At 45.2% G+C, this 13,805-nt stretch overlaps 1 protein-coding gene and 1 long non-coding RNA gene across 3 annotated transcripts in view; one reads left to right on the plus strand and one right to left on the minus strand.

The window, feature by feature from the left end:
- Positions 1 to 2,402: 2,402 nt before the first annotated feature.
- On the minus strand, positions 2,403 to 5,711 carry LOC137321293 (uncharacterized). Of its 2 annotated transcripts, none has more exons than XR_010962771.1 (2): positions 4,144 to 5,711; positions 2,403 to 2,681 (listed from the first exon to the last, which is right to left on the minus strand). It is a non-coding gene; the product is annotated as an uncharacterized lncRNA (long non-coding RNA). The 2 variants fall into 2 exon arrangements; XR_010962770.1 differs by having other exon boundaries at positions 4,140 to 5,711.
- The window catches only part of LOC137321292 (leucine rich adaptor protein 1-like), a 28,363-nt gene continuing 19,362 nt past the window's right edge, over positions 4,805 to 13,805 (plus strand). The window contains exon 1 of the mRNA XM_067983657.1: positions 4,805 to 5,518. Within this exon, the coding sequence (XP_067839758.1) occupies positions 5,312 to 5,518 (207 nt within the window). The 5' untranslated portion in view covers positions 4,805 to 5,311. The remainder of the gene's footprint in view (positions 5,519 to 13,805) is intronic.

Consider the following 13,805-nt stretch of genomic DNA (forward strand, 5'->3'; position numbering starts at 1 on the left):
CTGTCATGGCACTGTCCCATACTCACCCTCCGATGCATCTCTTTCACGGTCAGCCGCACCCAAACCAATGCATTCAGTGGTTGGCCACTTCACCATCACTCACTCACACGTCTGTACTTTCTCCCCTTATAGGAGAAGAGAGCTCAGAATGCACGGGAGAGGGCGAGGACCGGAGGGGGGTCGCAACAAATAGTGGTCCTCACAGTCGCGGAGGAGGAGGCTCTGGAGCTTAGCTGAGACTGGCACCCAACAAATGTGTGGTGACACAACTTTAACATTCATCACACACAATATGAATTGATGTTAACATGCCTTGCCATCTTCAGCACCTCAGTATGCTCATCGCAACATGACACATCGGTGATAATGCTTAATATTGCCTTCTGTTCTCTTACAGGGCCTTCAGCGACCGCGGTGACAGCAAAGGGCGATTCCTCAGAGGACCTGCCGGCCTCTGATGGTGCACTCTCACATCTTAGTGAGCCATCCACCAATGCAGATACTCACACCTCGGTGGGTCCCAGTCCTCAGATAGTTGAGTTGGCACCTGGTGAGTTACCACACACGTGAGCACGAGCAGACACTGGTGGCAGGGGCAGCTGTGGAGAGTCCGCGTCGTCTCGAGGCTCTGCTCAGCTGGATGCAGATATGAACCCTGAGGGCCATCCTTTAAAAGGAGAATGATCGAGGGACAGCAGCACACTTGTGAGGTGCGAGAACAGGTGCCAAGTGCACTCTCCACAATCGTGCAGAGGATGGAGGAGTCCAACTCCTGCATGAGTGGAATGGTGGCACAGGTACAGGAGGGAATCTTTGAGATAGTGTCACAGGGACGTGAGGGCATCTCTGAGATAGTGTTGCGGGTAAGTGCGGGAATGTCTGCGATGGAGGGAAGGCTAGCCTCCATCGAGCTTCAAGCACGGCTCACAAATGAATCCATTGAGGCCCTGACAACGGCCGTTCGGACTTAGGGTGAACAACATTCTGCCTCCTTAAACAGGCAGACAGATACTCTGGCACTGGCCTTACAAGGCTTCACACATGTCCTCCAAACTATTGTCCAGTAGAGCGGTAGGAGTAGTGTGGGCCTGGCCCAGGGGAGGGATGATGGCGAAAGTGGACATGGAAGTGGGGACGCCACTCAAAGCGCTCCCACGTCTCACCCGTCGCCCCCCCTCTCAACCAGTACCCACAATGCTGCCCCCTCTCCAGGTGGCCGAGTCTGCCCCTGCATAGGTGCAGGTGGAGCAGTCTTTGGAGGGGCCCTCACGAGCACTACCGAAACCCAGAGGGCGTAAGCCCAAAGCATCTAATCGGTCAGGGCACGAACAAGAGCAACCTCTGCTGCAGACACAGGGGAGGCACCACGTGGGAGTAGTCGGAAGAGAAAGGCGAAGGTTTTGTAAACACGAAGGGGATGCACAAGGGTGTTTGACAGATGCTCATGTTTTTAATTTATATTTGATTTTTCAAAATCACATTAAATATTATGATTGTCACCACTACAGCCACGTCTTGGCCATTCTTGGCTTTTGTGATAAGGTCCTTTCATGAGGTTCACCATGAACGGCGACACTTGATGCCACCCATTGGGTCACTTTACACTGGGTGTATGTGTAGTTGCAGGACTGTTTTGTGCAGGGAGGGGTGGCTGTAGTGGTGAATGCAGTCATGGCGCCCCCCCCACCCCCCCCCAATCCTGACGGTGTGAGTTTGAGGGGGCCCGAAAAGTTGTTAAATATGTGTGAACCAAAGAATTGTGAGTGGAAAGTAAGAATTTTCAGTGAAAACACAAAGATCTCACAGCCAAAAGTTTGTGTGAAAGAACTGAGTGCCCTGCTGCAAGAACTCACCTTTTCTCCCCATCTGTCAAACAAGCATTGGAATGTGCGACTGGCTGCTGGCTGAAACACGCCTGTTAGAACATGGAGTGTTTCCCAAAGCACGGGGAAGATGCTGAGGATCCTTCAAAATCGGACCCCTGCCTCAATGTGGAGAAAATTAAGTACTTCAAGTACTTAAACTATCTAAACAACTGTGTAAAGTATCACCCTGCCGGTTTTAATTGCCGGTGAGACTCCTGCTTTCGGGAGGCGCGCGCGCAACCAGACGCATCAGTGGGGAACCCGGAAGTCTGTGGATTGGAGTTGGGTTCCGAACGTAGTCGGGATTTCCCCGATTTTCGGAGCCCCCCCCGCCCCCAATGCACCCGCTACTTCCCTGCAAAATTGAGCCCAATGTGACAGACAGGGAGTGCATGCTAAGCATGCTGTTTTTATAGTATGTTTTCATCTGACCTTTTGAAATTAAGCACCCACCACCACTGATAGGATAATTTCTCATTATGACTGACATAATCCCAATGTACGCATCATTAATTCAGCAATAAACTGCAACGGAAATAACAAGGTATTATTTTTATTGCACAGGTTTATATATGGACCTAAATGATTATTGGCCACTGGAGGGCCCCATAACTATCTGTTAACCAAGGCTCCATTGGATACACAATGCTCATCCCAGATACTTTCTTGTGCAGGACTCTCAGGAATTCTTCTTTGAACATCAAAGAGCAGCTTACAGTTTTCTCCGCACAGGGATTTTTCTCCCCACCGACCTCCTCCACTACTGGCTACGCTCTTACTGGATGTAGGCACTCAGGCTTGGGAGCAATGGACTGCCTGTAATCCAGGAGGACAGTATAAGTTACCTGAAGAACAGTTAGCTGGGAATTGTCAAAAATTAACGGCAGGTTTAAGTAAAAAAAGATTTGAATTTATATAGTGTCTTATCACCTCTCTGAAACTTCTTCAAAAAAGAGCTTTTCATACAAACACGTTTGAAATGCAGAAACTGTGATTACATAAGAACATAAGAACATAAGAAATAGGAGCAGGAGTAGGCCATCCAGTCCCTAGAGCCTGCTCCACCATTCAATCAGATCATGGATGATCTTCAACCTCAACTCCATTTTCCCGCCCGATCCCCATCTCCCTTGATTCCCCTAGAGTCCAAAAACCTATCCATCACATCCTTGAATATATTCAATGATTCAGCATCCACAGCCCTCTGGGGTAGAGAATTCCAAAGATTCACAACCCTCTGAGTGAAGAAATTCCTCCTCACCTCAGTCTTGAATGGCCGACCCCTTTTCCTGCGACTATGCCCCCTGGATCTAGACTCTCTAGCCAGGGGAAACAACCTCTCGGCATCTACCCTGTCAAGCCCCCTAATAATCTTATATGTTTCAATGAGATCACCTCTCATTCTTCTAAACTCCAGAGAGTATAGGCCCATTCTACTCAACCTCTCTTCATAGGACAACCCTCTCATCCCAGGAATTAATCTAGTGAACCTTCGTTGCACCACCTCCAAGGCAAGTACGTCCTTCCTTAGATAAGGGGGCCAAAACTGCACGCAGTCTTCAGGTGAGGTCTCACTAAAGCCCTGTACAACTGTAGTAAGACTTCCTTACTCTTGTAACCCAACCCCGTAAGCAAATGAGGGAGCCGCACAGCGATGAGATGAATTACCAGTTAATCTGTTTTTAGGTGGTTTTGGTTAAGGGAAAAATATTGTCCAGGACACTGGGACAACTTGATACGCTGCTTTGAATAATGTCACGGGATCTGTAACATCCACCTGAAAGACGAGAACAGCCAGACCTGGGCTCGGTTTAACATCTCATCTGATAGTCCACAGCTCCAACATTGCAGCACACCTTCTGTAATGCAGTAGAATATCAACCTAGACCATGTGCTCGTGTATTTATTAATTCCTAGTAAATTGCCTAGGGCTTCAGAAATTTACTTCTTGGAGTCACATACTGATCAGAATCTGCAACTGCATGGTGACAGTTTACATTGCAAAATTGAATGGGAAATGTTGACATAAAAATGTGACTAAAAGTGAGACAACAGAAAGTAAGGTTTGTGGAGAGGATGCGTGCACCATACACAATATTTTAATCTGTAAATTTAGAAAATTAGCACTTATTGCCATATTTATTTAGCAAAGTACATAATTTATACACATCTACTTCAGTCTAGTTCCATCAGCGTGGCCCCAAAGATGTCACGGCAAAGGTAGGATTGGAGGAATAATTTATAAATGATTAAGAGTAAATGTTCAAACAGTACCTACGATTTCTTAAGTGAGAATAGAGATGTGATGGTGAGCCAGTCTGTAGATAATTGGTATGTTTATATGGGAGAGATCCAAAGTTCAAGTTTATGTCTTCAGGTCGGAACCATAATCCTCCTATCACAAGGTTTTAAACAAATAAATCATGATTTAAAAAGAGATGATTCATAAAATAATAGGAACTGCAGTTACACTGATGGTTGAAATTTTAAAGTATTTTGTTCGCTTGTTGGGAGTGAGATTTGTTCATTTCAGTTAAAACAATGTTGACACACCAGCTCCTTGTGGTTAAATCATTCACAATCGTCGGTTCTTTCTGGCTGGAGTTGTACTGCACTCTGCCAACTCTAACCGAGATGAAGCAGGGGCGCCTCTCACTCGGCACCGTGCATGGCCAATCCAGCTGCCAGCTCTCACTCCGACATGGTGCACGCTTGTTGAAAGCCCCTGTTGCAAATGGTCTGTGCTTTGAGGATGGCAGCGTCCGGGGTCAGCGAGGGAACGGGGAGCTTTTCAAAAGCGGATCCGTGCAATGGCCAATGATGCAAAACGCAGCCCTGCGATGAACAAGAGAGGGGGACCCCGGGAGGCTGAAAGGTAAAGGAGGGAGGGGCGGCTCTTGTCTGCGGATTACGGTAAAGGGGTTGGTCGCTGTGCCCTGGTTCACCTGCAGGTTTGCTCTGGTGTTTCGGCTGGGGAGGTGGGAGAGAGAGAGAGGCAGAGAGGCAGAGGCAAGGTCAGCTCACACTGGTCTACTGACACCGAGCTCTTCTCCACTTACTTTGTCGTTCTGCTTCTCAGAGTGAATTAATTCAGAAGCTCCTGCAGGAAGGGTGTCTGAAAGGACAATTCTGTACTTTTCTAGTTGATGGTAAAGTTTTCTTTAACCTTGCCATCGATCAAGCGGGACAGTTTCGACCTGTCACTCTGTCAAGACCGACTGACCTCACCGGAGCTCAGTGATTCTCACGTGTAGGAAGTAATTCATTCCCTCAACTATGGTGCCCAGTCCAAGTTTAATGAAGGCACCAGATAAATGCTGGGTATGATCTGTGCCGTGTGGACTCCGTCTGAAAGTCTCTTCATCTTCACGTTTGCTTTAAAAAAAAAGTGTCAAGTGTGATAAATTGCTACCTGTAACAATTCAGTTTTTGTACAATTTGCGAGGATGGAGGAGTGTGTTCTGCCAGAGTTAAAGGAGATAGAGACCAAGATGGGACGCAAGATTCCTGAAAGCCTGCTGCGGTCACTTAGAGAAGATCAGCTGGGCCGGCACAAAGACGATAAAGTAGCTCTTTCCACCTCAGGCACATTGAGTAACTCCGGCACGTTGCAGAGACTGGAGACCAAGCTTCAGATATTGAAACTGGAGATGGTAAGTTTTGCAACACGTGTGAGTTTACTGACAGTGTAGAGTGTCCGTTGCACTGGCGAGCTAATGTCAGCGAATGCACTTTAAAACAAAAAAAAAGGAGCACCGATGCACTTTGAATAAACTTTTGCTGGAATGCTCACCACAGTCTGAGCGCGCACTGTACACTCGGCAACCTGCTCATTCGTGCTCCTATTCAGTAATGCGTTATCGAGTATAACACGAAAGCAAAATTGCCAGATGCATAAAGGTATAATGTGGAACCAAGCGACTATGTCACCCTTTCTCCCTGTATAATTATGGACTTGCTGCCATTTCTTAAAATGATTTTTAGAATACTCTGTGTTAAAAGAACACTTTTCGTAGGAGCCATATGATGTTTTTTTTAGTTTGGGCAATAGAATTCTGTGCATTTTTTGTCACAAGTGAAAGAGTGATGCATTTATTGCCATTGACACCATCATGTGTGTTTGGCAAAAATTTCGTTTGTCTGGATTTTTTAAAAGTAAAACAAATGGAAAAAAAGATTCCCAGGCCACTGTAACTCAAAAAACACCTGTTACTTTTAAATGTATATTTTTTGTAACAAAAACAAGTGTGCTTATTAAGGTAAGGGATGTTAACAATGTAAGATTGAATACTTTTGCAGCTTGGGTATACAAAGTCAGCATCAAGCATTCTCAGGACAACCTGAGAATTCTCATAAACAATCCTGATGCAGACTGAAGCTCCTGGTAGTTTATCTCAACAATGTGCCTTAACCCTAACTTCAGAAGGGCAGCCTATTGCAACCACTGTTGTGGTTTCTGAATGATAGTTTTGTGCATTGAATTCATACTCACGAGACTGTCCAAACTTAAGCTAACAGAACTGAGACTTTCATCTCATCGGTTTGGTTAGAACTGAGGTCTTAAAAGTGAAAGAACAAGAAAGAACATACAGTGTTTGTCTTTCATGTCCTCAGGACTTCTAAAAGTGCTTCATAACCAATAAATTACTTTTAAAGGGTACTGTTGTTTTGTAACACTATGCTAATTCACTGTGCTATCCACTCCTTGCTTCTTCTGACATTCACTATTTGATTGACTGCTCCCTTGGATCAGTGTGAGGCAGCTTCAGGTTTGCGTTGATGCAAAAGTTGCAGTAAGATTTGGAAGTTGGGTTCTGGTCTAGCCCCTGAATGCACTAAACTAAAGCTTTGAGTAGGTAGACTCACACTGGTTTGAGTTCACATGGGTGCAGTATAATCCAGACCATCGGAAAGCCAAGTTTAAAAAGAGCTCTGACAGCCTACTGCACCTCCTGCAACTTAATAAACTTACTGTATGTAAATGTTTTGATTCTCCCATCCACACCTCCCTCACATTAAAAATTAATCACCTGTGTAGTGGAGCTCTGTTTATACATCCAAACATGGATGTGCAGAGCTTTTGCATGGCTGACCTCAGTGCAATGTGCAGTATAACTGCAGCTTACAATACATCACAAAATCACCCAATCCAATGTTTAATGTGCTTGTTATTATTCCCTTAGATAAGTAGTTCCATCTGTAATTTTAAGGTGGATTTTTATTGTAGTGGGACAATAATAACTTAGTAAACAGCAGTCAATGTGGATTCAGGCAGACCATCTTTGAGGAAGGGCATCCCAAGTGGACTGTGGTAAGCCCTACAAAATGCTCTACCTAGACTTCCAGATGGCATTTGACAAAGTTCCACATGAAAGTCTATCAGTTAAACTTAATGCAGTGGTTATTCAGAGTATATCATGGGTATGGATATGAAATTGGCAGAAGGATAGAAAACAACAGCAATTGTTCTCGGAGTTAAGTCAAGGTGGAGAAGTATAGATTGGGGTGCCCCAGGGATTGGTATTGAATCATTACTGTTTCTAACCTGCATCAACGGCTTCTACTCAGAAACACAATGCAAACTGGTCAAATTTGAAGATGATAGCAAACTTGGATGAGTAGTGACATTGGAGGAGGCAGATCAGGAAGCAAGGAATGAGTTGGACAAAATATGGAAGTGGACAGGGCACGGCAGATGAAATCTAATGAAGACAAACGCTGCACATTGAATGGGAAAATGGGAAAATTGCATACTCTGTGAATAGTGTTGAAATAGCTAAGGATGAAGTTGAAAGAGACCCGGGAGTCTTAGTAGACTTGATGCTCAACATGTCCAACATTGGAGAGTAGCAGTCAACAAAACCAATAGAACATTGAACTATGTAGCTACAATAGTAGAATACAAGTCAGACAAAGTCTTGCTCAAACTGTATGGTGTTCTGATCAGATCACATCTTGAGTACTGCATTCACTTCTGGCCACTGAGACACAAGGGAGACATTCAAGCATTGGAGGAGGTGCAAAGAAGAGTCACTAGACTGATCCCTAGTGTTAGGAGTCTGAGTTATGAGGAAATTTGGGCTTTTTAGCCAGGAAAGGAGGCAATCTTATGGGGTTATGTATTTTCCTTGGATTTTTGCACTGGAAAATGGCTTCACAACATAGATATGCCATTGTTATGGTGCAAGTTTCCAGGAAATTCCTGGCCGTTGTGTTTTAAAATCATAGTGTATGACTGAACGTAAAGAAAGAGATGGGGTCTAGAGGTAGCCTTGACACCGTTTCCTGATTGATTGTAAATAATAAGCAATTTAACAACTTGTTTTTATAATTGATAAGCACATCACACCCATTGTGTAGGAAAGTTTTTGATCTCTTTCTGACTGTAAACAATCAGGAAATTAAGTAGAATGTGAGACACTAAAAAGCAGTCTACCTTTTGCAACAGAAACTGCAGCTTGAGGCAAAAAAAGGCCCAAGAAAGACAGACTCAAAAAATTCAGGATGCACAAGAGACATTCTGTTTAAATTAAAGAAGGTGACTCACTGAAGTGGGGTAGCGTAGCATGGCCACTATTTTTATATCATCACATGAAAATAAGTTTTTCCAAGTGAACTAAGCAAATTTGATCGCAAATGTTCCTCTGTATACGCACCTTGCTGTGGAATAAAGCAGCTTAACGATTCAAACCAAGTGTCATCGCATCTAGTGTTAACTCAGTCTGCCTTTAGGAAGATTAAAGAAATACACATGCAAAAGGCACAGATTGCTTGTTCAGGTCACAAGGGGGTTCACTGTTACGAGTGGATAAAAGGTATTGTGAGTTAACTCCCATAAAAGTAATATACTCAGACCACTTACAGAAACGACTGATGCTACTGAACCTGAGAGGTATTCATGCCAAACTCAAATCAATAAAAGGAATGAGGAGAGTGGACCTGAGGGATCAATAAAAGGAACGGGGAGAGTGGACCTGAGAGATCAATAAAAGGAACGGGGAGAGTGGACCTGAGGGATCAATAAAAGGAACGGGGAGAGTGGACCTGAGGGATCAATAAAAGGAGTGGGGAGAGTGGACCTGAGGGATCAATAAAAGGAGTGGGGAGAATGGACCTGAGGGATCAATAAAAGGAACGGGGAGAGTGGACCTGAGGGATCAATAAAAGGAACGGGGAGAGTGGACCTGAGGGATCAATAAAAGGAACGGGGAGAGTGGACCTTAGGGATCAATAAAAGGAGTGGGGAGAGTGGACCTGAGGGATCAATAAAAGGAGGGGGAGAGTGGACCTGAGGGATCAATAAAAGGAACGGGGAGAGTGGACCTGAGGGATCAATAAAAGGAACGGGGAGAGTGGACCTGAGGGATCAATAAAAGGAACGAGGAGAGTGGACCTGAGGGATCAATAAAAGGAGGGGGAGAGTGGACCTGAGGGATCAATAAAAGGAGTGGGGAGAGTGGACCTGAGGGATCAATAAAAGGAGTGGGAGAGTGGACCTGAGGGGTGAAATCAAAAAAATCAAGAAAAGACAAAAAGTGACATGACAGAGGAGCGCCGAGGCTAAGTCAGTGTAAATATTTAGTTGATTGGTAGTGTTTTTAGTAGCTATTGTGTTTAGTGGTTAGTGTGTCTAGTGGCGGTTGGGAATTTTAGTGGTTAGTCTGCTGGTGTTAGTTAAAAAGCTTTAAAACTAAACAGTAAAGAAGAGCGGGAAACTAGTTTAAATTAGATCAATGAATTAGTCTTGTGAGGGAGGGTTAAATGAATTTGGCAGGGGGATGGGTACCAGGATGTAGGTTTAGAAAGGTGAAACCAGGTGCACAAAGGATTGGGAGAGACAGATAGCACAAAAATAAGAAATAGTACGTATTAAGAGAGAATACAAGAAGGTCTAAGGTAGGTTTACAGTGCATGTGTGTAAACACACGAAGCGTGGTAAACAAGGTTGGTGAGCTGCAGGCGCAAACAGCCACATGGGAATATGATGTTGTGGCGATAACGGAGACCTGGCTCAAAAAAGGGCAGGATTGGGTACTAAATATTCCTGGATACAAGGTGTTCAGGAAAGATAGGGAAGGAAAGGGGGAGTGGTTACAGTTAAGGAACAATAGAAGCGCCATTACACTACTGGGTGTATTCTATAGGCCACCAATTAGTGGAAAGGATATAGAGGAGCAAATTTGCAGGGAAATTACAGAGAGGTGCAAGAACCATAGAGTAGTGATAATGGGGGACTTCAACTATCCTAATATAGACTGGGATAGTAATAAAGAAAAGGGCAAAGAGGGGGAGGAATTTCTGAAGTGTGTTCAGGAGAACTTTCTTGATCCGTATGTTTCCGGCCCAACGAGGAGGGAGGCATTGCTGGATCTGGTTCTGGGGAATGAGGTGGGTCAAGAGGAGCAAGTGTCAGTGGGGGAACATTTAGGAAACAGTGATCATAGTATCATAAGGTTTAGATTAGTTATGGAAAAGGACAAGGAGCAACCTAGAGTAAAAATACTTAATTGGAGGAGAGCCAATTTCAGTGGGTTGAGAACGGATCTGGCCCGGGTAAATTGGAATCAAAGATTGGCCGGCAAAACTAATCGAACAATGGGCAGCCTTTCAAGGGGAGATGGTTCAGGTACAGTCTAGGCACGTTCCCACAAGGGGGAAATGTAGGGCAACCAAAGCCAGATGAATAAAGAGATAGAGAGTAAGATGAAGCAGAAAAAGGGGGCGTATGACAGATGTCAGGTTGATAATACAAGTGAGAACCAGGCTGAATATAGAAAATACAGAAAAGAAGTGAAAAAGGAAATAAGAGGGGCAAAGAGAGAGAGACTAAACTAGTGGCTAACATAAAAGGGAATCCAAAAGTCTTCTATAGGCATATAAATAGTAAACGGGTAGTAAGAGAAGGGGTGGGGCCGATTAGGGACCAAAAATGAGATCTACTCATGGAGGCAGAGGGCATGGCTGAGGTACTAAATGAATACTTTGCATCTGTCTTTACCAAGGAAGAAGATGCTGCCAGAGTCACAGTAAAAGAGGAGGTAGTTGAAAGGCTGGCTATACCAAGTAGATAAGTCACCCGGTCCGGATGGGATGCATCCTAGGTTGCTGTGGGAAGTAAGGGTGGAAATTGCAGAGGTGCTGGCCATAATCTTCCAATCCTGCTTAAATATGGGTGTTGTGCCAGAGGACTGGAGAATTGAAAATGTTACATCCTTGTTCAAAAGAGGGTGTAAGGATAAACCCAGCAACTATAGGCCAGTCCGTTTAACCTCAGTGGTGGGGAAACTTTTAGAAACGATAATCCTGGACAAAATTAATAATCGCTTGGGCAATTGTGAATTAATGAAGGAAAGCCAGCACCAATTTGTTTTTTGAGGTGTTAACAATGCGGTTAATGTTATGGATATGTGGCACGTTTGATAAAGTGCCACATAATAGGCTTGTCAGCAAAATTAAACCCCCTGGAATAAAAGGGGCAGTGGCAGCATGGATACGAAATTGGCTAAGTGACTGGAAACAGGGAGTTGTGGTGAATGGTTGTTTTTTTGGACTGGAGGAAGGTATACAGTGGTGTTCCCCAAGGGCCGGTAATAGGACCACTGCTTTTCTTGATATATATTAATGACTTGGACTTGAATGTACAGGGCACAATTTCAAAATTTGCAGATGACACAAAACTTGGAAGTGTAGTGAACAATGAGGAGGATAGTGATAGACTTCAAGAGGACATAGACAGGCTGGTGGAATGGGATACATGGCAGATGAAATTTAATACAGAGAAGTGCAAAGTGATACATTTTGGCAGGAAAAACGAGGAGACGCAATATAAACTAAATGGTACAATTCTAAAGGAGGTGCAGGAATAGAGAGACCTGGGGGTATATGTATATTGGGTACAGTAACATAGTGGTTATGTTACTGGACTAGTAATCCAGAGGCCTGGACTAATAATCTGGAGTCATGAGTTCTAATCCCAGCCATGGCAGCTGGGGGATTTAAATTCAATTAATTAAATAAAATCTGGAATTAAAAAAAACAGTAATGGTACCCATGAAACTACTGGATTGTCGTAAAAACCCATCTGGTTCACTAATGTCCTTTGGGGAAGGAAACCTGCTGTCCTTACCCAGTCTGGCCTATAAGTGACTCCAGACCCACAGCAATGTGGTTGATTCTTAATCGCCCTCTGAAATGGCCGAGCAAGCCACTCAGTTGTACAATCTCGCTACAAAAAGTCATAATAAGAATAAATCCAGCCACACCACCCGGCATTAGACCACTAGGCACCAGACACGACAAAGGCAAACCAAGCCCAGTCGACCCTGCAAAGTCCTCCTCACTAACATCTGGGGACTTGTGCAAAATTGGGAGAGCTGTCCCACAGACTAGTCAAGCAACAGCCTGACATAGCCATACTCACAGAATCATACCTTTCAGCCAACGTCCCAGACTCTTCCATCACCATCCCTGGGTATGTCCTGTCCCACCGGCAGGACAGACCCACAAGAGGTGGCGGTACAGTGATATACAGTCAGGAGGGAGTGGCCCTGGGAATCCTCAACATTGACTCAGGACCCCATGAAATCTCATGGCATCATGGGCAAGGCAACCTTCTTCTGATCACCAACTACCGCTGATGACTCAGTCCTCCTCCATGTTGAGCACCACTTGGAGGAAGCACTGAGGGTAGCAAGGGCACAGAATGGGGGACTTTAATGTCCATCACCAAGAGTGGCTTGGTAGCACCACTATTGACCGAGCTGGCCGAGTCCTGAAGGACATAGCGGCCAGACTGGGCCAGCGGCAGGTGGTGAGCAAACCAACACGAGGGAAAAACCGACTTCACCTCGTCCTCGTTAACTTACCTGTCGCATTTGCATCTGTCCATGACAGTATTGGTCGGAGTGACCACCGCACAGTCCTTGTGGAGACGAAGTCCTGTCTTCATACTGAGGACACGATCCAACGTGTTGTGTGGCACTACCACCGTGCTAAATGGGATAGATTCAGAACAGATCTAGCAGCTCAAAACTGGGCATCCATGAGGTGCTGTCAGCAGCAGCAGAACTGTATTCCAGCACAATCTATAACCTCATGGCCTAGCATATTCCTCACTCTACCATTACCAACAAGCCAGGGGATCAACCCTGGTTCAATGAGGAGTGTAGAAGAGCATGCCAGGAGCAGCACCGGGCATACCTGAAAATGAGGTGCCAACCTGGTGAAGCTACAACACAGGACTACATGCATGCTAAACAGCGGAAGCAATATGCTATAGACACAGCTAAGTGATTCCACAACCAACGGATCAGATGAAAGCTCTGCAGTCCTGCCACATACAGTCGTGAATGGTGGTGGACAATTAAACAAGTAACGGGTGGAGGTGGCTCCGTGAACATCCCCATCCTCAATGATGGTGGAGTCCAGCAATTGAGTGCAAAAGACAAGGCTGAAGCGTTTGCAACCATCTTCAGCCAGAAGTGCCGAGTGGATGATCCATCTCGGCCTCCTCCCGATATTCCCACCATCACAGAAGCCAGTCTTCGGCCAATTCGATTCACTCCACGTGATATCAAGAAACGGCTGAGTGCACTCGATACAGCAAAGGCTATGGGCCCCGACAACATCCCGGCTATAGTGCTGAAGACTTGTGCTCCAGAACTAGCCACGCCTCTAGCCAAGCTGTTCCAGTACAGCTACAACATTGGCATCTACCCCACAATGTGGAAAATTGCCCAGGTATGTCCTGTCCACAAAAAGCAGGACAAATCCAATCCGGCCAATTACGGCCCCATCAGTCTACTCTCAATCATCAGCAAAGTGATGGAAGGTGGTAAGGGACAGGAGGATGTGACTGCGAGTCAGGCAGGTATGGGGACCCTGGATCGAGTGATGGAGGAGCCTCAGCCTTTGACCTTGTCCAACGGGTATGAGGTAATT

The sequence above is a fragment of the Heptranchias perlo genome, chromosome 4 (genome assembly GCF_035084215.1).
Source record: "Heptranchias perlo isolate sHepPer1 chromosome 4, sHepPer1.hap1, whole genome shotgun sequence".
NCBI classification, from domain to species: domain Eukaryota; kingdom Metazoa; phylum Chordata; class Chondrichthyes; order Hexanchiformes; family Hexanchidae; genus Heptranchias; species Heptranchias perlo.